General features: G+C 41.8%; 2 protein-coding genes across 2 annotated transcripts; one reads left to right on the forward strand and one right to left on the reverse strand.

Moving 5' to 3' along the window:
• Window positions 1-1,031: 1,031 nt before the first annotated feature.
• On the reverse strand, window positions 1,032-12,353 carry LOC136834667 (uncharacterized). The gene is made up of 3 exons (XM_067097253.1): window positions 12,245-12,353; window positions 10,786-10,916; window positions 1,032-1,880 (listed from the first exon to the last, which is right to left on the reverse strand). The coding sequence occupies exons 1-3, from the start codon at window positions 12,351-12,353 to the stop codon at window positions 1,032-1,034; spliced, it is 1,089 nt and encodes a 362-aa protein (XP_066953354.1).
• LOC136835063 (uncharacterized) lies at window positions 11,670-23,603 on the forward strand. Its single transcript, XM_067098178.1, has 8 exons — window positions 11,670-11,953; window positions 15,729-15,877; window positions 16,820-16,949; window positions 17,205-17,412; window positions 18,088-18,334; window positions 19,079-19,215; window positions 19,944-20,064; window positions 21,777-23,603. Exons 2-8 carry the CDS (start codon window positions 15,791-15,793, stop codon window positions 21,945-21,947), a joined length of 1,101 nt encoding a protein of 366 aa, XP_066954279.1. The 5' UTR covers window positions 11,670-11,953; window positions 15,729-15,790; the 3' UTR covers window positions 21,948-23,603.
• The last annotated feature ends 3,026 nt before the right edge of the window (window positions 23,604-26,629 follow it).

A 26,629-nucleotide genomic window follows, 5' to 3' on the forward strand; every position in this document is an offset into this window, starting at 1 on the left:
CACTTCATACCTACCATCAATAAACTTTACATTATCAGAAAATTTCTGTAAAACAGTACTGGATGAAAACTCATTGGATACAGCTTCTTTTGAAGAGATTCCCACAGATTCAAGATCCCAAAATTTATGTAAATCAGACTCTGATACATTACTTACACACAAAAGCTGGGAAGTTACACTTACTCTGTCCAGAGGAATATTACAAGACCCTGACAAAACCCACCCTAACACAGATTCCTGAGCTACTAAATTTTTTGACTGTAGAGTTTTATTAGGTACCATAAATCTCCAATAGGCATTTAGGCCTACCAAAATATCAACATTTACATGGCGGTTGTTCATGTAATCATCTGCTAATTGCAATTTAGAAAATGCCATTACCTCCTCATCATTAACACTAGGTCGGAACAATGGTGCGCAAAATGTCAGGTACTTCAGCTGCCATTAAAGAATGACTCTCACCCATATAACCAACTAAACTCATCTCATACACATTACATTGGTTACTCTTGGAAGCTTTACCTCCTCCGAATGAAGAAAATGTTATGTACTCAGAAGTTATCCACTTAGGCCTTACCCTTTTTATAAATTTACTGGAAACACAAGACCTATCAGATCCTGTGTCAAATAGTAGTGTAGCTTCACATATACCCTTTTTCCCCAACACCTTAACCTTTGCGGTCTGCAACACACTGCGTGACTGAGTTAACACTCTGTTATTTAGGTTAGGTTCACAATGAGCTACCCCAACATGAGTTACATTTTCATTAATATTATCCTGAGACATAGCACCACTTACATTTTGATCATTCTTATTATACACTTTAGTCTTATTGCCAGTGCAGCATAAAACATTATGTTTTCCCTTACACTTAACACATTTTGATTGGCAACCTCTGGAAATGTGACCTTTTTCCAAACATCTGAAACACAGTTTAGCATTCCGAATGGCCTCTTCACGTTCAGCAATGGAAAGTTTCAAGATAACAAAACAATTTTCACTCTTGTGATTTTTACCACAAAACATACACTTATAAAAGGACACCTCCAGAGGTCTGAAGAGCAGAGGTAGAACCCTGAAATTTACTTCTTTTCTCAGATTCAACACTATGGTTATCAGTCTTTACTGCATTGATATCCTTAAATGTATCTGACCTTTCTCGGGACTCTATTTCTCTCTGCAAAAAATTCAATAACCAATCTAGGTCCCTTTCATGTCCAGATCCTTCTCTGGACCACTCCAAACGAATGTCAGGAGGCAATCGAGACAGGATAACAGGCGTCATAAATACCCCATACTGGTTACCATCCACTCCTAATGCCTCTAAACTACGGAGTGTCAAAAGTTCATCCTGTAATTTCCACAAAGAGGAAACATTTCTAGAACTAGGATTCTTAGCAGGCATAGTGATACCAAGAAGGGCCTGAATATGTGCAAAAATAATACGTTCAGGCCTACCAAACCGTTCCTTTGACATTTTACAGGCTATGGGGTAATTAGCACTAGTCTGGGATAACCCCTGTATTACTGACTTTGCCTGCCCTTCTAACAGTGACTGTAAATAACAGGATTTACTAATAATGGGGATATCAGAATCACCTACTGCCACAAATCTGTCCCAAAATGACTGCCGTTCAATCAAAACTCCACTAAACTTGGGCAATTCTAATTCAGGCAGTCGCACATTACATTGAGCTAAAGCACCCGAAGACCCACTCTCACTTGGTGGCTTCTCAAGTTTCTCCAGGGATAATAACCTTTGGGCAGCCTGTATTCTAAGAACCCTTACCTGACGCCGAAACTTATCAGCATATTCAATGTCTTCTTCTAAGTCCTGTGGGTAACCAATTTCTAGCTCCAAGGCGGACTGCACTTCATCCTAATGAGCTATACGTGGATCAAAGTCATCCACAGCATCTTGCAGTTCTACCTTGCTCACTTCTCGATCGCCAAGCAAATCCATCAGTGCATTCGACGAACGGGTCATCCATCCTCAGCTTTCCTTCCTTCATCTTGCCTTATTTATCAGGGTTGGGATTCTGCATACAACCAAAGAAATCCCGGGTTCTGGGCACCAAAATGTACGCTCCTCTCAATGGCCACTGCTTCGAGCGTCAAGGCAAGATTTCGTAAAACAAGGAAGGTGTACTTTGGGAAGGTTACTAAAAGGCGCCATTCCCGTCAACAACATTTACTGACATTAAGTCATACACAAAAATACAAACTAATCTTGGTAAATAAGTACCTACTAATACAAACAATGTTGAACAATTTTAACACCAAATAACACTACACACATTACAAGTTAACACTGAATAATAAAAAATGTAGATTCAAGAGTGCGTGCGCAGTGTTATAGGGTAATTTTTGGTAAAAAATGGAGCTTCCTTCATTTGGGGGTGGGTGCGGGACACCCAGCTAATTATCATGACCTACTAGATTAGGTTAGGTTAGGGTATTCTGTGTTAGTATGGTTCCTTTTTATAATAGATTTCCCGAGCCAATCCCTTCTTGAACATATGGCACCCGAATGCCTCTCGTATTCGCGGAACCGTTCCATACAGTCCGTGCAAAGGTAATACATAGAAATACTAAAAGCCCAAATAAAATTAGACTTATTATCACAAACGTCATAGTTCTTCATATGCAATAGGTTATAAGGTCTAGGGAAGGCCACTCACCAGTATTTCAGTCCAGCTGACAAAGACAGACAAGAAAATTTGCGTATGCGTAGCACGACATCGAGAAAGGGTAATCCTATTACCCTACAGTTTAGGGATCCAAATTCACTGCATTGGGTAACATGAAGATCAGCACACAGATTTACCAAATATTTATCGAATCATGGAAAACAATGAAAAAATGAGCAGTTTATCTGTTACAGAAGCAGAGATTATAAAAAATAAAAAGAATAAAGAGGAAACATAAATAAACAAGAACATGTCATATGGTTACGGACACACACAATATTTAGAAAATCGTAAATCTCGAACTCGGCACGGACTATTACCTTGGAAATTGATGTTTCCTGTACTTTTGGTGTTGCTGATGAAGGCGGTGGTGGTGTTTACTGTCGGTCAATTATTATTAACCTTATATATCTACCAAACACAGTTGGGGACCCTTTGGGAACGCTGGGCTTTAGAAACGATTGGAGAAAGACCGGACCACCACGTTGTTGTTATGGAACAGTTCCGAGCATTCGAAAGTCATTAGGGAACCATAGCCTATGTTCAAGAAGGGATCGGCTAAGGAAACCTATTAGAAAAGGAACTATACTAACCTAACCTAACCTTGCAGGCCACATGTGTTGCTTACTCGGGCGAACCCCCGGTGAAGGAAACTCCACTTTCTGACCGGCCAATGAAGAATTAGAGAAATTTATTTCTGGTAATAGAAATTCATTTCTCGTTATAATGTGGTTCGGATTCCACAATAAGCTGTAGATCCCGTTGCTGGGTAACCAATTGGTTCTTAGCCACGTAAAAATAAATCTAATCCTTCGGACCAGCCCTAGGAGAGTTGATAATCAGCTCACTGGTCTGGTTAAACTACTGTAAGGTTACAAGGTATACTTTTCACCAAAAGCTCCCCCTGTAACACTGCACATGCGCAATAGCATTCCAGGATGGCCAACGTACAACATCTGAGGTTAATTACAGTCGACCGACAAAAAATAACGGTAAAATCTTAATAAGCAACCAAAATACTATAAGAAAAATCAATTTCCAAAGTTATACCCGATGCGGAGCTTTTGCTTAGTTCTACCAACCTCTGCTTCTGCAAGCAGGTGAGATGCTCGTTTTTTCAGGTTTATCAAAGAATGACTGCTGAAGAGCAAGAGGCCGTGCCAAGTTCCTACCTGGTTCCTGATTCATAGGCGATCATTCTACAAAGACAATGGCTGGCACACGCTACACTACTCGCGCGAAGTATAGAGCTTTGTTTTTTTTTTTTTACAATCTCTGCTTCTTTGAGCAGATGAACTGCTAACTTTTTAGCAAATATACTTCTGTTTGCAGATCTGTCGAAAGAAGAAATTGAAAATAGGGAAAAAAGCTTAAACAAACACGCACAAGGAACAGTGAATTTGGACCCCGAAACTGTAGGATTACCCGAGAAAATTGGGAATTATCACTTTTGTAGAAAATGATTATCCTAATTCAGAGGAAGTGGAACTGAAAAGGGTAATTATTTATTCTTTACATCAAGGACGTAAATAAACAAGAAACAAATAACTGGGGAATTAGGTAACACAGGTTATTTCGATAGCTTGGTAATATACAAGTTACAAGTACTTTATTTGATTAATAATAGAGCTGAATATTAAAAATCGAAGTGAACATATTCTAAACATGCAGTTGGTAAACAGTGCACAAAAGAGAAATTATAAATGATTATTAATAATGCAAATATGACTTCGTAGCAACAAGAAATATTTTTTCCACAGGGAAAATGAGGAGGACTTTGAAAGTTCTAAAAAAAAAACACACACACACACGAAAGAAACGCTTCCGTAAAAATCTTGAGAAGTAATGTTACTGAAAAAATAAGCAATTTTATTAGCCATTCTTACAGGAACTACTTTTTGAAGATCATTGATATGGTTAAACTGTAAGGTGTCAAAGAAACGAGCAGGTAAAAGTTACTGCTACTTTATTACAGATCCAGGCAGTTTATATTGCGGCGACTGACGCCGGGTCGTGAGAGACAATGGAATTGACTGTGACCTGAGGTCGAAACAATAAACAATAATATGCAGTGAACGAGTACAAATTACAATACAAAACATACAGAGCTACAATATAGATACAGTCTTGATGCCTGTGAATGAAGAAACATGTGATACACAATGTGTGACATTCGTATAAATACCATAAAGTAAAAATGATTAAAATGCGTGACCTGGCACGTTTTAGGCGTGACTAATTGAGCTTGAAGAAAACGGGAAGTCACCAAAGAAAACAAGCTCAGCGGAGACTTATTAATGGCGCCACGAAACACTATCCTGGCGCCGATTTGGTGACTTTACAAATACTCCCCCAAGACGAGGGACGCGCCTGATTAATCCCTGTATCTGCTGGGACGCTGAAGGGTGCCGCGGCTCCTTGAAGATAACTGAGGGGCCTCCCGCCTGTGAGTCTGCTGTTTGGGCGGTTCCTTCCTGGGCGGCGCGCCTGCGGGGTGAGGGGCGTGCTGGAGTGCGTTTTGGGCGGAAGGGTGCTGCGTCGCTGCCGGGACTCTCTGACAGGAAGGCGGGCTTTAGCCGGTCTATGGAAACCCAGTCGTTCTTGCCTGGGAGTGCCAGCTGAACGCTTGCTGTTCCGCGCTCCAGCACGCGGAAGGGTCCCCTGTAGGGGCTTAGTTAGTGGTGGACGGACGGCGTCGACTCTGACGAAGACGTGGGTGGCGGATGACAGCTGTGGCGGCATGAAGGTGGTTGCTTTGGCGATGTATGAGCGCCTGCAAGGGGCGAACTTGCCGCCACGTCGCGGAGCCTCTGCAGAGATGGGGAGTGGCGTTCATCCGTCACGAGCTCTCCCGGCACCACGAGGGGTTCCCATAGGTTTGTTCAGCTGCGGATGGGGTGCCGTCGGCTCTGGGGCGGTCCTCAACCCGAGGAGGACCCACGGCAGCTGATGTTTCCAGTCCCCGGCGGTGCAACGGGCCATGAGGGATGACTTTAGGACCTGTGGAACCGTTCAACCAGGCCGTTGGCCACTGGGTTGTACGCTGTGGTGGTGTGGTGCGTGGTTCCCAGCAGTTGAGCCAGGGCAGACCACAACTCGAGAGGAAAGCGGGGCCCCTGTCGGTTGTGATGTGGTCCGGGGACGCCGGCGGCTAACCCAACTGGAGAGCAGGGCCTCAGCGCACGCCGCTGGCGGTGGCTTCTTGCATGGGTGTGGCTTCGGGCCACCTCGTCGAACGGTCTACCACCGTGAGGGAGGTATCTGGATCCGCCTGATGGGGAAGGGCCCGACGACGCCGATGTGGATGTGGCGGCGGCGCCTGGCTGTGGGAACTCGCCTACCCCGACTCGTCGTGTGACGACCCACTTTACTGGTCTGGCACTGCAGGCACTGTTTGCCCAGGCTGTGGCGTCCTTTGCACCCCGTGCCAGACGAACTTTTTGAGAGCAGTTTGGCGTGGTCCTGCCGGAGGGGTGTGAGAGGCCGTGAATGATGTCGAATACCTGGCGGCGGCGTGAGGCTGGAACCAAAGGGCGGGCTGGCCTGTGCTGATGTCACAGAGCAGGCTGGGCCTCGGGGGCGAGGGTCACGTCCGCCACTTGAGGGATGTGATGGCGGTGCGGTATGCTGGGGTTTCTGGGTCAGCGCCTGTTCTCTGGCAAGGTCCTGGTAATCTACACCAAGCTGCACTGCGCTCAACTCGACTCTGGAGAGGGCGTCTGCTACGGGATTTTTCTTGCCGGGAGGTACCTGACGGAACAGGTAAATTCGGCTATGGCTGAGAGGTGGCGCTGCTGTCTGGAAGACCATGCGTCCCCTGCTTCGTGAAGGCGTGAACCAGTGGCTGGTGGTCTGTGAAGATTGTGAAGGGCGCCCCTCCAGGAGGAACTTGAAGTGCCGAACTGCGCGGTACATCGCGCAGAGTTCCCTCGTCGAAGGTGCTGTAGGGCTCTGCGGGACTGAACTTCTTGCTGAAGAAGGCGATGGGCTGGGGGCGCCGTTGATGATTTGCTCCAGAACAGCACCGCAGGCAACGCGTTACTGGCGTCTGTCGTCAGCTGAGAGGAGCCTTGGGATCCTGGTGTGCCAAGGCGGTTGCCTTGGTGAGGGCGGCCTTCGTCAGGAAAAAGGCCTGTTGCTGGCTGGGTCCCCAAGACAGGGACTTGTTGACCTTTTTAGGACTTCCGTCAGGGGCCGTGGTGTGCGCGATCCCGGGATGAACCGCCTGTAGAAGTTTACCATCCCAAGGAACTCCTGGACGGCCTTGATGGAGGTGGGTGTCGGGGAACTTGGCCACGGCTGCCACTTTCGATGTAAGAGGGCGGACGCCTGTCGGAGACACCTCGTGACCCAGGAATTCTGCTTTCTGGACGCCGAAGGTACACTTGTCGAAACGGACGACGAGGCCGTTTTCTTGGAGGCGCTGGAGGACTGCTTTGATGTGCCTCTGGTGTTCGCTGTGAGACCTGGAAAATATGAGAATGTCGTCGACGTAGCAGACGCAGAATTTTAGGTCCCCAGGATGCTGTCCATGAGCCGCTGGAAGGTGGCCCCGGCGTTCCTCAGCCCGAAGGTGGAGAAGGCGAACACATAGGACCCGAAGGGCGTGATGATGGCTGTCTTTGGTATGTCCTCTGGCGCAACAGGTACCTGGAAATAAGATTTAAGAAGGTCCAATTTAGTGAATATTTTGGCCCCGTGAAAGGAGGCCGTGAGGTCTGCATATTGGGTAGAGGGTAGTGGTCGGGCTCTGTTGCAATGTTGAGCCGCCTGTAGTCGCCGCAGGGTCTCCAGGAGCCGTCCGGTTTCTGCACCATGTGAAGGGGGAGGCCCATGGACTGGAGGCTTTCCTGCAGATGCCCATCTGTTCCATCTCCCGAATGCTTTTTTCGCCTCCTGAAGGCGCTGAGGGGAAGCCTGGAACTCGCATGTGTCGGGGCCCTTTAGTCACTATATGGTGGTATATGCCGTGCTTGGCTGGGGCCCCGGGACTTGGCGGCTCGGGCTTAAATACCTCAGGGAACCCGACAGAAGGTGTGCATACTGGTGGGGGCGACGGCGCTGATGGTGGGTCTGGGTCCCGCCGTTAACGGGAGAGACCGGCAGGAGTCGGTATCGAGGCGCTTGCGCCCACGCCGACTAGCAGGCCGAAGGCGCGCCAGAAAATCGGCCCCAGGAGTGGGGTTCCACGTCCGCGACGATGAAGTCCCAGGAGTAACTCTGGCCAAGGATGGAGATCGACAGAGCCTGGTGCCGTAGGAGAGGATGGGGGTTCGTTGGCGGCCGTCAGAAAGCGGCCGGGTCTGGTGTCTGGTTGCGGTCCTCTGGATGCTGGGAAGACCGACTTAAAGGCTCCTGTGTCGACCAGCATCATCCTGCCGGAGACGGTGTCGCGGACGTAAAAACCTACTGTTTTTGAGGCCCTGGGTTCTTCGGCTGCCATGGCGGCCTGTCCTGCTGGCCGCCGCCACCCCCGTTTTTTTGAACGGTTGAACGAGCAGGGCGGCAGGCAGTTTCGGGCGTCCTTTCCGAACCACTTGTGGTAGCGACAGAAGCCCGGGAGCTCCGTCTGCTGTGGTTCGGTGGACGTCTGTTGGCGATGGCGTTGACGGGCTGCTCTACGCCCTCTTCAGGCTGGACGGAGCTGACCGGCTGTGTGGCCGGTTTTAGCCGCTGTGAAGCCTTGACGGAGTCTGTGAGGTGTTGTGCCGCCTCTATGAGGTCCTCGACAGGCATGGTGTAGGGTGAGCGATCTGGTTGCGTACTTCCGGGAGGAGTTGGCGGGTAGATTTCCCAGATGAAGCTTATCTCCTGCCGCTTGTTTGTGCCGCCAAGTCTGGTATTGACAGGAGATCTACGACCATGCCCCAAGCGTCTCTTGGATTGAGGTCGTGGCGTGGATTATTGGCAAGGTCGATAGCACGGTGGCCCGCCGGGCGATGGGCAGGGAGCAAGCTTCGAGGAGGAACTTTTTGTGGTGCTGTATGTGAGGGTGTGTTTGGTACTCGCGAGATGAGTTTTCTGTACACGTCCTCCGAAGGGCGTTGAGCACTGTGTCGGCCTGTAGGATTTCGTCCGTGAGGTCCGCGATTCTGAAGTGGCTCTCCACCCCGCGCAGCCACATCGATGGGTTCCCCGCGTAAACGGCGGCAGCTTTACGGTGAGGGCGGCCCGCGATTGTGTTGCCCGCCGCCGTGTGTTCGGGCGCTGGTGTGGAGTTGCGGGAGGGCCTCGATGCGGGGCGGGCGGCTGTGATGGGAGGTAGGTAAACCTCGGAGTCCGCGGGGTCCGCGTTTAACTGCATGAAGGAGGGATATCCGCGCCCATGCTCGCTTCCTTTGACCCCTTACTGGAGTGGGGTACTCGCGTCAGTACGCACTTTCGTGCGCCGTGTGGTTCCGCTAGTGACACTGGTGGGGTACGCCGACGCAGAGTCAGCACGCCAAACGCTGGTTACAGCGCCGTGTTTAGGCCGCTAAGAGCGTTTTGGAGAAATCCTGGAGCCAAGACTGAGTCGCCGCGTGTGAGTCCGCTAATGGCTCCGGGATACTCCGGGGTCACCACTGTAAGGTGTCAAAGAAACGAGCAGGTAAAAGTTACTGCTACTTTATTACAGATCCAGGCAGTTTATATTGCGGCCGACTGACGCCGGGCCGTGAGAGACAATGGAATTGACTGTGACCTGAGGTCGAAACAATAAACAATAATATGCAGTGAACGAGTACAAATTACAATACAAAACATACAGAGCTACAATATAGATACAGTCTTGATGCCTGTGAATGAAGAAACATGTGATACACAATGTGTGACATTCGTATAAATACCATAAAGTAAAAATGATTAAAATGCGTGACCTGGCACGTTTTAGGCGTGACTAATTGAGCTTGAAGAAAACGGGAAGTCACCAAAGAAAAACAAGCTCAGCGGAGACTTAATTAATGGCGCCGCCGAAACACTATCCTGGCGCCGATTTGGTGACTTTACAAAACTAATAATAATACTAAGATAGTCATCAAGGTTATCTAACTTATCTCGCTATAGGATAAAGTAAGATACAGTTTTGGTTCTGTAGCCTATGTGAAGAGCCATAATCTCAAATGACTGCGGATGCGCAACAGGGTGCCCCTTTACGGTATAAATATTATTGACCAATATTCTGGTGTCAAAACCACTGAACGACTAGGGCAGGGGTCGGCAAACTCCGGCCCGCCGACTTAACACCTGGACATTAGTTATCTAACAGTTGTTACCTAGTTTAAGGCGTTAAGGGATCCTCTTAGTCCATTTGATATCATGGCCCCCCTCTGAGACACTGCATAGCTGTCTGGCCCGCTCTTTCTAAAAAGTTGTCGACCTCTGGTCTACGGGAAAGGTTGAAGGTCCTTTAACAGTACTGAAACAGTCTAAGCCAACAATAACAAGTCTCTCGTTTGAGGGTGGCACTGACAATAAATCTCACTTTTCACCTTATCACTGCAACGACAAGAAGTTCGGAGCTAGCCAAAGTTTCGAGGAAGCAGAAAGGGATTTTATAAGAGAATGGATTCGCTTATACAAGGGGATGCCCTCCCTCTGGAAGGTGAAACCAGAGTAGTATAGCAAAGGAATTAAGAAACGGGAGGATTCTGCAATATTGCTGGGGAAATATCGAGAGAAATACCGAAATGCTACCCTACAAGATGCAAAGAAGCTTAATTCGCTGAGGAAAAACTTAAGGAAAGAACTGAAGAAGATAAGGGGCTCGAAGAAGTCTGGCGTAGGCTCTGATGAAGTCTAAGAGTCGACATATATCACTTTCAGGAACTGTTATTTCTACGAGACCAGGAAACTCCTGCTGAGTCGATTAATGCCATAGATGATAATGATGATTATGATTTCACAGATGAATCAACTTCGGTGAGTATTTATGGGCGTTATTCATCATGATCATTTAGCAATTATATAACTGTTTTTGATGCGAAGAAAGCATGCAAAAGACAACAAAATATAACAAAAGTAATGAAGTATGTTAATGAATATAAACAATGAAAAACTTAATCTTAAGGCTATCAGATTTTCTCGGGTAATTTCTCCTCTTGTACAGCACAGTACCAATTCTTCATCCAACGACTCTTTCTTTGGTTTTTCTTCCTTAATCAAAACAACAAAGATACTGAAATATAAGCAGTATCTCACGCAGACATGTTGTTTCAATGGAGATATTGACCATAAAATTGAATGGTCTGAGAGCAGAAGATTGCACAACAAGTATTGAGACTAAATTATTGACATCAATATGTATCGTTTAGGGGCTTCCTTAGTGAATTAGATTCTGGACATATCATTTCTGTAAATGAATATTGCCCTCATTCAGTAAAAGCCGGTGAATGGCAATATACTACCACTGAACTTATAGCGCACTTTTTTTTTATTCGTTTTTCAAAGGCAAAGAATGAAAATGACAAGAAAGTGTTCTGTGAACTGCATAAGCAGCTTGAAATATGATTATTGTTGCTTCGGAAAAGCCCGGTCATCTGCCAGTTATTCGTTGGCACTAAAAATTGTAGAAAGCAGTAGGGACAATCATTTTCCATTTAAATGAATCAGCTGATGAACAACATTCGAAATGCCAAGTGAACAGCCATATCTCTCGCAGAGATAAATTTCAGACTGATAAGTCCCAAGTTCATGGCTTTATCGGGTCTAAAAGGCTAAATAAAATCAAGACGTTGTCCTGATCAAGAACGCTTGTTTGCGATTGCTACTCTACTAAACAACATTATCTTCTTACGGTTTCCTCTGTATCTTGTCGCGAATAATAATAATAATAATAATAATAATAATAATAATAATAATAATAATAATAATAATAATAATAATAAACAGATGTAATTTGGCTGTGAATAATGAACTTGTGAGGCCCATTTACATTCGGAATTTGGTCAATACGCCAAGAAAGTTATCGTCTGATAAGATAAAGGGCGAAGAATGTATATCACACAGGCGAGGGTCAGCTGCCCTACCAGACTTAGAAGGGAATTTGTGGTACCTACGGATTTGTGCTGGACAACTTTTAGTCGATACCAAGGCAAAATGTGAAGTGTTGTATGATACTTTCGAACATATCTTTGGTGTAAAAGTGATACTAGAGTGAAACCGAAGTAACTGGTAATAAAAATCTAATTTGCCTGTGAGGGAAAGAATATTTAATCTTGGAAGACTGACCGAAGAATCCCCTCCAGCTGAGCTTGGGACAACTATCAAATCGGCTTCTCAAATGGTAAAGTTTGTTCAACTTTTGCAGTACCATATATCTCTTAAGGCAAATGTCTGTCAAAGGGAGAAAGAGAGCATCCGATGTTCACTCAATAATACTTTCTATCAAAATGTAATAAAAGTTAAATTCATAATAACAGACGATAAACATAGTTCTAAAATCATTGCATTGTCATATGATTACACAACAGCACTATCTAGTACTGTTAGAACTGACACAGGAAGGTTTCTCGGCCCCGGCCCCTTGCTACACTCGCATGTATGTAGATATGACTTGACTGACCTTAATGATTACCCTTATCCTTTTTCTCAGCCAGTGGCTTAAATATATGACTGACTTTGATGGCTTCAATTCTCTCACAACCAGTTGTTTGAATATAACGTGACTGATCATCTTTTCTCATCTTGTCTAGCCTGAGCACAGAACTGTTACTGTACTGTAGGTCCCTACAAGTATATCTCCTAATTACTGGTACTGTTCGCTCTGAAGTCGACCACGAGTTTTTTTTTTACCAAGTTCGACTCCCGTCTCCCTTGTGAACAAAGAAAAAGGGGCGAGCAACAACTGATTTTGTTTTTTAACTTGAGCAATAACTCAGTCGCCTCTTGAAGTCAATACAGTGCTTTGTGATAACCCAGTTATTTTCTCTGGACCCTATAGAGGGCGAGTGTCGTCAGTGCATCTCACGCATTACTAATGAGAGTTTGAGGTTCCTTCGGTCTTTAACTGCACCCACTTTTCAGCCTTTTACTTTATCTCCATTCCCTCTTCCTTTCTTCTGCCTTAATGCCACACCTCTCTGACTATTCCTAACGCAAGTGTGGGGTTTCCTCCCATATCCACTTTTAGATCCTCGTGCTTCATCTCCTCTGCTTTCTGGGTCTCTTTATCTGGCTGTACCCGACTCTAAATCCTTCTTTGAACTGACATAAGCGCTTTTTGGCTGAAAGTGCCTCAGTACTTGACTTGACAGCTTAAATGTCATAATATCAAATAAAATCAATCTTTCTCTGCAATCAAATATTGCAACAACAGCCAAGAATCGCTCGAAATATGTTCCACATCCGTGATACCTCTCCTACAAAAAAAAAAAAAAAAAAAAAAAAAAACGCTAAACGTAAAAATACGCTTTGCACTCGTTAGTGGGTGGTTCAATAAAGGATTACATTTCCAGTTCTCAGCAAGTCACTTTGGAATGATATTGCTTGCCAAATGCCATTTTCTACCATGGCTGCAACCCACCTCAATCGATTAACTACCAGGCATATAATTCACCGCTACAGTTAACGAAGGTCATGAAACAGGAGCAGTTGTTCCCGCCATCTCACCCCCGCAACCCTTGACATGCGAGCGAGATGGACTGGACAGCTTTAGAAGTTCTTAATCCTAACAATAAATACTTCAAGGCTGATAAAGATGAAATCGAATATCAGTGCTCTGAGTATGAATATACGGTCGCATTTTCAAAAGTGGTGCAAGAAACTGTGTATATCTTAGTGATAGGAGTAATCTAAATATTATTTTTAACGATAATCGTAGATAAGATCATTGGAATGAGAGGAATTTACACAAAAATAGAACAATAATTTCAAGTGTTATTATCAGAGAGTGGATTATGGAGGAAAAATCTGAAGAGGATAGATCGTTGGTTAAACAACAAGTGCTTTTTAATGGCCATTAGTGGAGCGATTTTCATCCATTAAAGAGAAACTTCGAATGTTATTAGAGGAATTCATAGTGGAATTTTTTCAAGGTAGCATAAAGTATCAAGTAATTTTGACAGCCATTTCTGAGATGTTAAGATCGTGAAACATCATCTAGACTAAGTATACTTATTGCATTATTAGCAATGATATACTCAGAACGATTTTACTGACGTTTGTTTACCACTGAATTTGTATGAGAAAGGAAAATGCCAATAAATTTCACAAGATGATGACGTTTTCAAACTTAGAAAGTCGACAGGATACTAATTTCTTACAAGCTGGCTCACGTTGCCTTTGGTATCTTGTAACGTACTAACATAAGTTGGACGAGAGGAACGCTGTTAGCCTACTGTTCTAGAACTAGAATGAATTTGGGGAAAAGACAGCACAAGAATTAAAGTACAAAGGACGACAACATAATTATAAATCACATTTTCTTTACATTTTTCCTTTTCCTCACATATCTAATAACACTGGAAATACCATATCCCTTACTTTCATAATACTTCTCTTCATGATTTTTGCACCAAGGTGAGAAATCATATAAATATGTCCCACAGTAACCAGTGTCGAGGAGCAGTTATAATGCAATCTTCGTGTAAGTTTTGGCACTGAAGATGATATCACCTCGGATGATATGAGGTTGGGCTTCCGTCGTAGAAGTAGCGGTTCCTCTCCTGGTGACGTAGTTTGCGGTAGGTCTGCCTGCTGTTCTACTCATTAACCAGTTATTCATGGTATGGATCTAATCTTCCCTTTGTTGAGCGCCATTTACCCTTAATTTCTCTAGATTTTTCTTCTTTCTTGAGGTACCTTTCTTTTTTGCTGTAAGTCACTGATGTCTTCGCACCCACACACTAAGGTTCTCTACCAAAGTGTCATAGTAAACTGGAACAAATTATTTACTCCCAATTCATATGCCAGGTTTTCATGATCTCGTAGTACCTAGCGATCTTTGTCTTTACAAACGCTTCTAACTGCTCCTGCAACATTTCATCGGCTTTCAGGTCTAGGGATCACTTTCCTCATTATTTTCTGTTACACATACCTTTACCTCAAAAAAGCCCGTACCCCCTAGTTCCTCCACTCAGTATCAACTGTGGGACTTTAAAGAGTTTATGAAGGCTGGCATCTGAGTCTTCCTTCTTGATTTTGCTCATGAAATGAGGAATATGTTATTTTTTTCTTTGGTTGCAAAATCACGATCCTATGGGACATAATGCCAGTGAGGTCTTATTAGGACATATTTCCCCACTTCTGCTACAGCGTGCTTTCCCAACCATTGGATGATAGTCGAAGTGAAGTAGGTTACTTGTTCCCAGCGTCCTCTACTGACGCTTTTCAAGTTTCTTATATATCTGCTGGAAATCACTGTTCGTCGGCACTTGATGTATTTTGTCTTACCGAAAAGTTTCCGATTATTTGCCTACAAAGTCTCACTAATTCCTAAATTCATGTCCAGTTTCATCTTGTTAGACGTATATCTTGGTCTGCTGATAAGAAGTTCAGGCTCGTTGTCTCTCATCTGAACAATTTCAGCTCTTAACATGCCTAGTCTGTTCCCTGATCCTCTGCACTCGCTCGTATTTTTCTCTAGAACACTGTCTTAAGTTTTCTTGTCTCATTTTTTTAAACACATAGAATCTAAATTCTTGCAAAGCACCAGTATGTTACGCATAAAGCAAGACCTACTGATGAGGTAGTCTCTTTTCCTCTGACGTAAAGTCGTCCTGTTCCTGGGACTTTATAGAAATCTAAGTGGTGATGTTCTTGATCAACTGGAATTTATTCTTAAGTAGATGCAATCATAAACAGTATAATTCGTTACAATACAAATATTACCGCCAACTGGTTAACTTTTAGGGCGTACACATCATTGCTCACCTTTTTTAGAACGAATTCCGTTCGGTAGTCTTTCTGGTAAACATTTTTTTTATGAACAGGTACACAGTTATTCATCTAAACTATTTTTTTTATTGAGAAACGTCTGGAAAGCTAGTCTTAGAGAACACCGTCCACCATCAATTTATCATTTTACCGGGCTCTAGTTACTTACATTTAGTTTCTTTCAGGAAAACCTCGACTGTCCAGTGTGTGCGGAAAATACGATACAGGCCAAAGGACCCCAAAAATCATGCCCTGTCTCCACACAGTCTGCGCCTCCTGCCTAATCAGTCTTAATATCTATACCCACGCCTCGCCTAGAGTCAGACACAGCATTGTAAGTAAAGAAAACAGATAAGAAAATAAAAATTACACACACACATACACACACACATATATATATTGTATATTTGCATTAGTAGTTATCTATTCAATTATTCACTATTCGAGCTTGTGTATTCATTATTTCTTATTTTCCTTTTATCATCTCTATTTTATAAGCTTGACTGATTCGTACGGTACAACTAATAAAGTCTGAGTGTTAGTTTTTGATGGAATGCGAGGTCTCTTCGAGAGACCACTCGCTAATGGTAACTAGGACATTTTTGGTGCTTATGCAAGGCTTGAGAGATCTGAAAGCACTCTGGGATACATACGTGAATCTTAGAAGATTTCAGAGCATTAACTTACTCGATAGTGATATTTCAGACTCCATAGCTTTTCTAAATCACTCATATAAGACTGTGTACTGTAATTTTTTCTCTTAGATAAATAAAAGAATGTGATTAATAATATCTTAAAATTCTATGTGGATAAGGAAAGTAATGAGATTCAAAAACATATAGTTTTTTTTCAGTTTTCTGTAAGAAGAAATATTGAGATGGCTATTTGTCTGTTTGTCCGCACTTTTTCTGTCCGCCCTCAGATCTTAAAAACTACTGAGGCTAGAGGGCTGCAAATTGGTAAGTTGATCATCTACCCTCCAATCATCAAATGTATAAAATTGCAGCCCTCTAGCCTCTGTAGTTTTCATTTTATTTAAGGTTAAGATTAGCTATGGATCGTGCGTCCGGCACCGCCGAGTTCAATGCCGGAGGTATCCCCCGTCATAGCTGAGAGTTTCATACTGCAGCACATCGAAAATTTCATACAGCATTATACGCTGTACAGAAAACTCGATTGTGGCGAAGAAACTTCGGCACATTTTCTACTTGTTTTTTATGCTGATCCGAGATGTTTGAGACATTCTTCAGGTCCACCTTATGTTTTTCTGCAACAGGCGATCCCCTCAGTGTCACAAGAAGGTAAACCTCGCTTCATCTCGGAGAGCATTCCCAATTCCAAAGTCATCTCTAATATTGCCAGCATCATACAAGCCAACCCACCTCCGCCCTTGCCACGCTTCACAGGTATATCAGTAAGCTTAACTAGAATTACTGGCAGTTGCCAAAGTGTTCATGGCATAGAAATATAAAAGTCCACACACAAACGCAAAAGTAACACACTAGATCATCTGCGTAGCAATAATTAGCTTAAAACCCAAATGATTTTTAGGGACGCTGGAGAAACAATACAAGAAAGTCTTTTGATATTCAGATATCGTCGCTATCGCTTATTTATTATATGTTTTTAATTAGGTATTAATTTTTCTTTTGGCGGGCCAGATGCTGAAACCGAGAGCAGTGATGGTTCTCCTCCGGCCCTGCCGAAACGAAGCTCCTCCAGGATCGGGCCGCCCCTGCAGCCAAAACCACTGGTGTTGACCAAACCGGAACAGTTGCGGCCAACGTCACTGCCTCATATCCCGAAAAGTGTCTTCCACTGCCCGGTTTGTCTTACCGCGATGGAGTCGACGTCTCTGCAAACGAACGGGTATGTCTGGCAGGTTTTTAGCCTAATCTTTTTCGGTCTGTTGCTTCCGTCTTTCTACCTTTCCCTTATTATTTTTCCTTACCTTTTTGATTCGGTACCGAGTACCATAGCCATGACCTTCTCAATCGATTTGTGATATAAGGAATCCGGTTCATCTGATTTCCTGCTGTTATCACATTAGTTGTTTGGCCTTTCTCCAGGTCTCTGAACTGTACTTGATCTGTAAGCATGCGCTGGAGTGCCCAGGAACAAGGAAGAAATAATTTCCATGAAGATGTTAGGTTGTTTTTCCTTTTCAGAATATACTCCTAACACTAACTCTCATCGAGACCACTGACAACGATTCGCGGATGAGGCACAACAGATATAATAAATTGCTTCCAATCAGTGAAACTTAATGTTACTGAATTTTGCAATAATGAAATCGTCCCTAAGGCTTAGGTAACTTGCAGATTTTCTGTCGAATGTTGAACTCAAACACTTATCATTTAAAAAATAATGAAGTGATAAAATATGATGGTTACTTGTTCATCGAGAAGGCCTCTCTTCTCGCAGACGAATATTTGCTATACCAGGGACTGCAAATGCTTAACAGGAATCCACGTATATCCAGCTATTTATGACATAGGTTCACGTGTACCCTCTACATATATATATATGATTATCAACTTTCAGAAATGTTCTCGCCCACTTACACACCCTGGAACGTCTGGGTGAGATGAAAAACCTCGCTTCACCAGTGCCCGTGGAGAGGGCTTCCTTAAGGAAGCAGCCAGATGAAGGAACCATTTATGTTCCAAGTTTCTCCAACAACGACGACGAAAAGAGAAATTCTTTCGTCCCGGAAAACTTCTGGTGTTTTACTTGCGCCAAACCGTGTGGCAAAGACTGCTACAACCACCAGCATCAGCCAGTGCAAGAGGTGAGACGATTACAGCTACTGAAAATATAATTCTAAAAATACAAAGGCCTCGAGATATATCTATATATATATATATATATATATATATATATATATATATATATATATATATATACATATATATATATATATATATATATATATATATAATACATACATACAAACATCCGTTATGTATACAGTATGTAATGAATGTTTGTACGTACATGTATATATATATTATATATATATATATATATATATATATATATATATATATATATATATATATATATATATATATATATATATATATATATATATATATATATATATATATATATATATATATATATATATATATATATAACTATATATATATATTTTTTTCGTTTTTTTTTTTACCATGACTTTTACGTCTTCTCTTCCCTATCCTTCTCTAAACGAGTTGCAACCAAACACAGTGCATTAGCTACCAGGTGCAAGATTCACTTCTTAGTCCTACTAAGGACAATGGAATTCATCGGAAACCAAGACCGTCACAGTTCAATGATTTTTTTTATTCCTCTTGATTGCGTATCAGTGATATTCCTCGGATCCTCTTTGCTATGTTTTTTTTTTTTTTTTTTACTCCCACTTTTGGACACGCGTCTAAATACTTCGGGTTACATTCATGATCTGTAGTCTTAACCCTTATTTAAGCATAATCATTAATAACAACAACAACATCAGTAACGGCAATAAGAATAACACGGTTTCTTTCAGTACGTAGAGATAGCTACTTCAAGTCTACGGGACATGCTCAGTGGAGTTCAAGAGAGACTGGTGGAACAGAAAAAAAATCACGAGAAAACGGACGAAACTTTCAAGATGGTTTTTCGAGCCCTTAATAAGGCATCTAGGTACGTTTGATTGAACTCAGTTACCAATTACCCGTTGCTACTTAGGACTTACTTTACTTTAATGTCAACTTTTCCGGTGCGAAGGAACTCTTCATCTTACATACAGTATATTGCTGAAAAAAAATGCACACATTTTTCTGACTGTGCGAAGTTAGATGCTACGCCCTTGTTATGGTATGTCTGAGCAAAGTTTCTAGTTAATGTTTTTGGTTTTATAGATATAATCAATACTATACGTATGGTAACACACATTACTTGTATATATTTGAATAGTGATGCCGTGCATTTCACTCTGATTTTCTTACCAAGGGATCACAACATTTATGCCAAAAGAAATCCTGTAGTCAATTACTTGTTCATATCGAGGTTTTGATTTTAGAATATGACTTTTCAAGTCATCTTTGGTTCTAAATCCAAAACAAAATAGTAGTTCCTGTATAGCCTAAGATATAAGATTTTTAAATATTCTCTCTGTGCATTTGTCCTTTCTTATTTTGTAATGTTGAAATACAGGGGGGTGGCAGCCACGAAATGGGATACTGCGCGGAAAATAGAAGAGAATTGCTCCCACAAAGTTTTATAAGTCTGCTCTTGAACTTCAAAAGATTTTCTTTTTATATTAATTTTCTTCCTACATTATTTTTGAAACAGTAAGAAAATTCCCAGAAGAGAAGGAAACTAACCACGAGAAAAGCATGTTAAAAAGGACTGTTGCTGCTTTGTTACAGGCACTTATGGAGGCGAGGCGAAAGTACCAAAGACATCAACGAAAGCCTCCTTACTCTGAAAGCTTGCTTTGACAGCGAAGAAGATTCGACACCTCAGCGAGCTCTCGATCTCACAGCCAAGGTAGCAAACTCCTCCTCTTCTTCTTCTTCTTCTTCTTCTTCTTCTTCTTCTTCTTCTTCTTCTTCTTCTTCTTCTTCTTCTTCTGGTTTATCTGTTTCATACTGAGGGGAATCTTAGTTTTCATCTCTTTTCTTGCAATTCTTTCATTTCTTTGGTATGTTGTGTAAGAGATCTGTGAAAACAAAGAACAAAAGTTATAAGTGCTTGGACTATAGATAAGTATATATGAAAAATAGAAAAATGTAGTCTGTGCGTGAGAGAGGGAGAGAGAACGCGAAGCATTTCTTTGGTTTTGGATGAAAGAAAGTATACTGTATAGACACGATGAAAACTTTTTAATAGAGAAAAACTCAAATAGTTACAATGCTAAAACTCTGAAAATCATAGAAAGCACGAAAATTTGATCTATTCGAATTAAGGATAAATTCTTCTTGGCACGAAACTTAGGTACTCAGTTTCATTCATGGTCGATTTAAGGGTGCTCAGCTTGTTTATGATCTCAGATATTTGTTCACATTGCAACCGAAATTCCGCACTAGTTTTATTACAATCAAACTTCAAGGGTTTTGTTTGTGACCTGACTTTATGGAGCTTGTTCATAACATTAACTGTAGTGTGCTCAGTTCCATACCAGTTTTATTCAGGGCAATCCCTCTTTGTATGACCTATAACTATTATTCAGTTTCATTATGAAATATCTTTAGTATTCATTTTGATTATGATCTGTTTAAATGTTATCATTTATTATTATAACAACTCTTGCGGGTTCTGATAATGACCTGACTTCTGGGACATTTTGTTTGGTTATAGACTAAGTTTGCTAATGACCTGTCTTCGGTTATCAGTTTGACTTTCAACACATCTTTAAATAGTCATGTTATCACTCGACTTGACGGCATTCTGTTTGATCATAATTCAACTTCATATTGAGGTCTCCTCTGACTGTCTCCTTAGCATTCAGCTTGCTTACAGCCCAACATTATCAAGTCTCATCATATCTTTCATATTAATTTGATTATGACCTAACTTTGATATTTATCTCCATCCCAACCTAGCTTCAGTAGTCCATTTAACTGGGAACCAATCGTAGCTTCAAGTTCAGTTAGGAAATAATCATATATTCAGTATAGTTATGACATTTACGTGGCAATCAGTCTTGGCTACAACCTACGGCTCAAATGTTACATAAAGGTTTAGTTTTAGCATTTATAACGTATCGTCTTATAAATTAGTTAAAGCCTCCTGTTTTAGTTTTAGCATTTATTGGCTACAGGAATTAGGTTGAACATGCCACCACCGCGTCGATTGAGTCATGACAGATTGGTGCCCTTCTTATAACGGATGGGCTCACTTTAGTTAACCGGTGTAGGAGCAGTTTCAATAATGGCCTGTTCGTACTTCTTCAATCCTGGCAGGAAGAAGAAGAAGAATGTTCTTATGCAAGCCAAGTCCCTTTTCTCGAAAAGAACTATATTATTTTTTGCCTGTAATTTGGCTTACAGGAACCATCACAAATCGAAACTGGAAAAAAAGGTTAGAAACGGAAAGAACGGCTGCCACCACCGCGAGTCTGGCCGACAGATTGAGTCATGACAGATTGGCTTGTGTACATCTAAGGTGAATGGTGGCCTCAGAAACATGTGAAACTCTCTTTTAAAATTTACTATTCAGACATAGTCAGACCTCACATTTTAACCATCTCCATTTTGCAGGTCCAGAACCTTAGGGAACTGGATGAGAAGCTCTCGTCTCTCGAGAATGGAACAGGCAGCGAAGAGATTTACCTCCTTCATCAAAATAACAAGCTCTTCATTTCCACCAGAGAACCTGACCAAACCATTGTCATTACCATCAATGATTCAACCGTGCCCTTGGGTGAATAATAGTTGTCCTGCCATTCCATGACTTTCGGAGACAAGAAAACGGGCAGCCGAATGGTCTTTTTGGGTCCAAGCTTCAAGAGCAGAAAATTTGTGGGTAAGAGAGGAGGACGGAATGTTAGCGACTGAGTACAATTTTGAGGTAGAAGGGAAACCTCAATCTCGGCTTCGTAAATGTGGAAAGCAGAAGCCTGGTTCTCCCCGCTGATCAAATTTAGCCAGTGATATTTATGACTAACTGCAGTGTTGGATTATCTTTCATGCTTATTATATACTTAAACCGGGATAACGGACTCATTAAATGCCAGTTGTTAACCTGTGAGATTCATTGTTGGTTTACAATGAAACTCTCTGCGAAGAAGTCTTTAACTGAGATCATTTCGCACAGACAGATACAGGTAAACAATGATTGATTACAAATGACGTAATTAGGTTACTGAAATCTTCCCTAGGCCAACCAGTAAGAGAAATGCGGAATCCAGAGATGAGTTTAGGCAGGACCCACTAAGACGTTAGGTTATATGTTCTGGCTGCAGTCCGTGTTTAATCATCGTGCCTGAAAACACACACACACACACACACACACACACACAAACACGCGTCACTCAACCTGAAAACAAAGAAAATCGCACTTGCTCATAGAAACATCTTCCATAATAGTGTTGGGTCAAGAACAAAAGTTTTTTCTTTATTAAAAAATATCGACAGCGATCACATCCGTTTTAACGCGGTATTGAACCCGATAAGGGATTCAGAGCCGATGAAGCACGGTTTTTCGCCAGCACCTTTTTGTCAAAGTATTGGATAAGGTGAAAGTTGTCAAGTGTATATTTTATAACCTTACCCAATTTTTGCAAGTATTATTTAGTACCTAAGTTTGATAGTTTTCATATTTATAGAGTCAACTGAAGTCGCCATTACTGGAACCGAGAATATCACAGAAAAGGATCCTAAAACCATTCGTGACGTAAACGTAATACGACGTCATGAGGCTCCGCCCATCCACCAGGTAGGCAGTAAGTCACTAACAGGTGAATGGATATTCGTACCCTGTCTAGGCTTCAACAAATTCGATAATGGCCAGCAGGATATGGAATTGTCCCCGTGGTTGCAAGACTGCATTTGTTCTACGGCTTGCCACTCTGTATACAAGCGAGAAGACCAGTGGCAAGATTTACTATAGCGTGAATAGGTAATTATTTCTGAGGTGGGTAATAGTTATTTGGGCAGGAGCTGTTAGACAATCCCGTCATTTTGAGAAGGAGTACTGAAAGTTGGACAATATTCATGAGAGCGTGGAACCAGTCGTCACTGACATCGCTAGCGATGAGGACGGGGATGATGACCTCTATCTCGAGAATGGCGATGAAGACATTTTGTAAATAAATTATGTATAGTGTTAGACGATTTATTTTTACATCTAAAACATATTAAAACAGTGATTATAACAATACTGTATGTTCCTCATTCAAACTGATTTCAATATATTTTCCTTTCCATGCATATCAATATAAATCGTCTTACATTTGATTGATATTAAGTAGGTAAATAATAGATTGCCGTCAAAATCTTGGCTCCTACCATTACCTTTTATTTGTAGTGAGTATATGAGCGCTGTTTAGGATGCTGCATGATATAAATAAAAAAAAAAAAGAAAAATAGCAATGTATTACATTAACTGAAATAAAACAATGGCATTGACCTTTACACCTCTAACAATTGAGGGAAATGAGGTTTCACTGCTTTTCATTTGAATTCTACTTCTAGTGACCGCTCCTGACTTGCTGCAAACAGAAGGCTATAGTGCCAAAACCTGAGGTAAACAAAACGGATTGTCTTTTTGTTTTCCCGCCCTGAATAGACGTAGATCTAACAAATGAACTATGGAATGGTTCATTATGTAGATGGTTACATACACTGAATTATTTGTAAAGTAGAAGCAACACGGATATCAAGAAAATGGAAGAAGTCCAAGCTAACAGCTTAGTCCCAACAACTGCTGTGGAAGTTGCAATGAAACCTCCACAAAATAATAATAATAATAATAATAATAATAATAATAATAATAATAATAATAATAATAATAATAGAACTACTGAGAATGTTAATGGTATCAAGGGGACGATGATAAATCCTGCTCGCCATCATTGATATAGCTGAAGCCTAGAATGGGTACTATATCAATTAGTGAATAATATGTCATCGGCAAGTGGGCAGAGCCACAGTGAAGAGACGTTTTCCCAATATGCAAACTTCTCTTCACTGTGGTTAGGAAACACACTTTTACTCTGATAAGCACCAGAACTATTGAACTTAGGTACTAAATAATTCTTGAAAAAATTAGGTAGGGTTATAAAATATACACTTGCCAACTTTCACCTTTATCCGATGCTTTGATAAAAAGGTGTTGCCGAAAAACCGTGTTTCATCGGCTCTGAATCCCATAGTAGGTTGTAGGATATACTAGAAAGTTTGGGCGAGTCAGAAATAATTGCAAACAAAGAGATGAAAGACCTTCCCAAGCAGTATGTTTTTTAATAGTAGTACAGAGAGAGAGAGAGAGAGAGAGAGAGAGAGAGAGAGAGAGAGAGAGAGAGAGAGAGAGAGAGAGAGAGAGGCGGGGGGGGGGAGGAGGAGCCTAGGTAATACAACCCATACTGAAATTACAGTGTTAGAGAATTTATCACAGCCTTTAGTTGAAACGAAAATTTCTCTTAAACAGAGACACTTATATGCACAAATACGTCTCTTTGGCAACGGAGTATATACACTGTGTGGCCACATAATGACAGTGCTAAACACGATCACTGGGTACTCAATTTGCAAACAGTGGTGTATTTCAGGTGTGTGTCACTGGCATTTTTGTTTCAAGGAAATGGTGCTGGCTCCGTCAGTCTTTTATATATCTTAAACTTCTAAAAAGCAGCTCACAATAATCAAGAATTTCCTTTCAATTATATACTTATCCTATAACACCATATAACTCTATAATATTCAGATTATTTTTGTAATTTTGTTTTTGTTGTGGGACCCCTTTTGATGTTATTCTTATACAGGTATATTCATCTGTGAAAGAAAGTCCAATAAAATATATAGCAACAGAGACACTGTAGTCGTCGACTTCTTTCCCTTTCGTAACTTATGAATTAAAGCGTTAAAAGATTTTATCTACTGGAGGTTTTGAAATCCATTTAATTAATGACATACACTACATTTCTAGAACCTTCATGTATGAAAAAATGTAATGTTTTAAATGAATTGCAGGAGAAATTTGTAAATGATTGAGTTTTCAAGAAAAATATTAGTTATATTGTAGCATTCTTTCACGATAAATTCAATTACTGTTTTCTCCTTCTATTTATGTGGTCAAATATTCACAATGGAAAGTTAAGTACACCTTAGTTTAACCAGACCACTGAGCTGATTACCAGCTCTCCTAGGGCTGGACCGAAGGATTAGATTTATTTTACGTGGCTAAGAACCAATTGGTTACCTAGCAACGGGACTTACAGTTTATTGTGGAATCCGAACCACATTATAACAAGAAATGAATTTCTATCACCAGAAATAAATTTCTCTAATTCTTCATTGGCCGGTCGGAGAATCGAACGCGGGCCCAGCAGCGTGCTAGCCGAGAACGATACCAACCGATCCAATGAAGAACTTATTCACAATGGAATTAGCCACTAAATTTCATAATGACATTTTAAGGCGAAATACCAGAACAATAAGAAATAAACAAACAAAAAACTGTATGCATAAAAACAATAGAAGAAAATGAATCGGAAAATGAAGGCAAGAGGCAAATTGCATGAAACGAGCACCAGAGCCTTCCAAAGAAGCCAGCCTCAACGCATGTCACTACCAGCACGGTGAACGTTTCATTCTCTTACAAAGGGAATGTGAACCTTCGCAATTACGCAGCGTGTCATTCGGCCAACTTCCCCGTAAGGAGGAAGTGCCGACAGTGCACTTCACGTGGTGCACTGTAGGTATTACTTAAGGTTCTTTGCAGCGTCCCTTCGGCGCCCCCCCCCTTCTTTCATTCCTTTTTACTGTACCTCTGTTCATATTCTCTTTCTTCCTTCTTGCTATCCACCCTCTCCTAACAATTGTTTCATAACGCAACTGCTTTGAGGTTTTCCTCCTGTTAGCCTACACCTTTCAAGCCTTTCTACTCTCAATTTCCCTTTCAGCGTTGAATGACCTCATAGGTCCCAGTGCTTGGCCTTTGGCCTAAATTCTATATTCCATTCCATTAAGCCAACTTAATGTTATGGTTTCTTAAGAGCCTCATAAGAGCAAGAGCCCGTGCTGGCATAAGACCAACTTAAACCAGAACAACATTTTGGTTGCTGACACTCAGGAAAATAGTTGCCCGAACGACAAGCAGAGGCACCCGAGACCGTAATGGCAGAAATTCTTACTGAGATGAAGCTAATGTAAATGGCTAAGCTAGATACCCACTTACAGGTGAAGAAGTCAGGTTATCGAGAGGTATGAGCTTCGAACATGAATTTCATCTCTTTTTTGAGGAATACTTCTAATTAAGAGTGTGGTCTCCATGGATGCCCTCTCTTCCCTGTTAGGTCACAGTTAATTTGGTTAAGAAGAGCTACTAGCCAGTTGAAACAAGAAGCCAGAGTTCAAGGACAAGGAGCTGCCTTCCTGTGCTGCAGCTAGAA

The sequence above is a fragment of the Macrobrachium rosenbergii genome, chromosome 54 (assembly GCF_040412425.1).
Source record: "Macrobrachium rosenbergii isolate ZJJX-2024 chromosome 54, ASM4041242v1, whole genome shotgun sequence".
Lineage (NCBI taxonomy): Eukaryota > Metazoa > Arthropoda > Malacostraca > Decapoda > Palaemonidae > Macrobrachium > Macrobrachium rosenbergii.

Bases quoted from the DNA above. Each gene is read 5' to 3' on its own strand.
- LOC136834667 (XM_067097253.1), bottom strand. From the start codon at position 12,353: ATGAGAAAAGATGATCAGTCACGTTATATTCAAACAACTGGTTGTGAG. The intron at 10,917-12,244 runs GTAATCATTAAG...TTCTGCTCTCAG, and splicing joins GGCTGAGAAAAAGGATAAGG to ACCATTCAATTTTATGGTCA. The intron at 1,881-10,785 runs GTACTGTGCTGT...ATAGCTCATTAG, and splicing joins AGTCGTTGGATGAAGAATTG to GATGAAGTGCAGTCCGCCTT.
- LOC136835063 (XM_067098178.1), top strand. From the start codon at position 15,791: ATGCCCTGTCTCCACACAGTCTGCGCCTCCTGCCTAATCAGTCTTAAT. The intron at 15,878-16,819 runs GTAAGTAAAGAA...TTTCTGCAACAG, and splicing joins CTAGAGTCAGACACAGCATT to GCGATCCCCTCAGTGTCACA. The intron at 19,216-19,943 runs GTACGTTTGATT...GCTTTGTTACAG, and splicing joins GCCCTTAATAAGGCATCTAG to GCACTTATGGAGGCGAGGCG.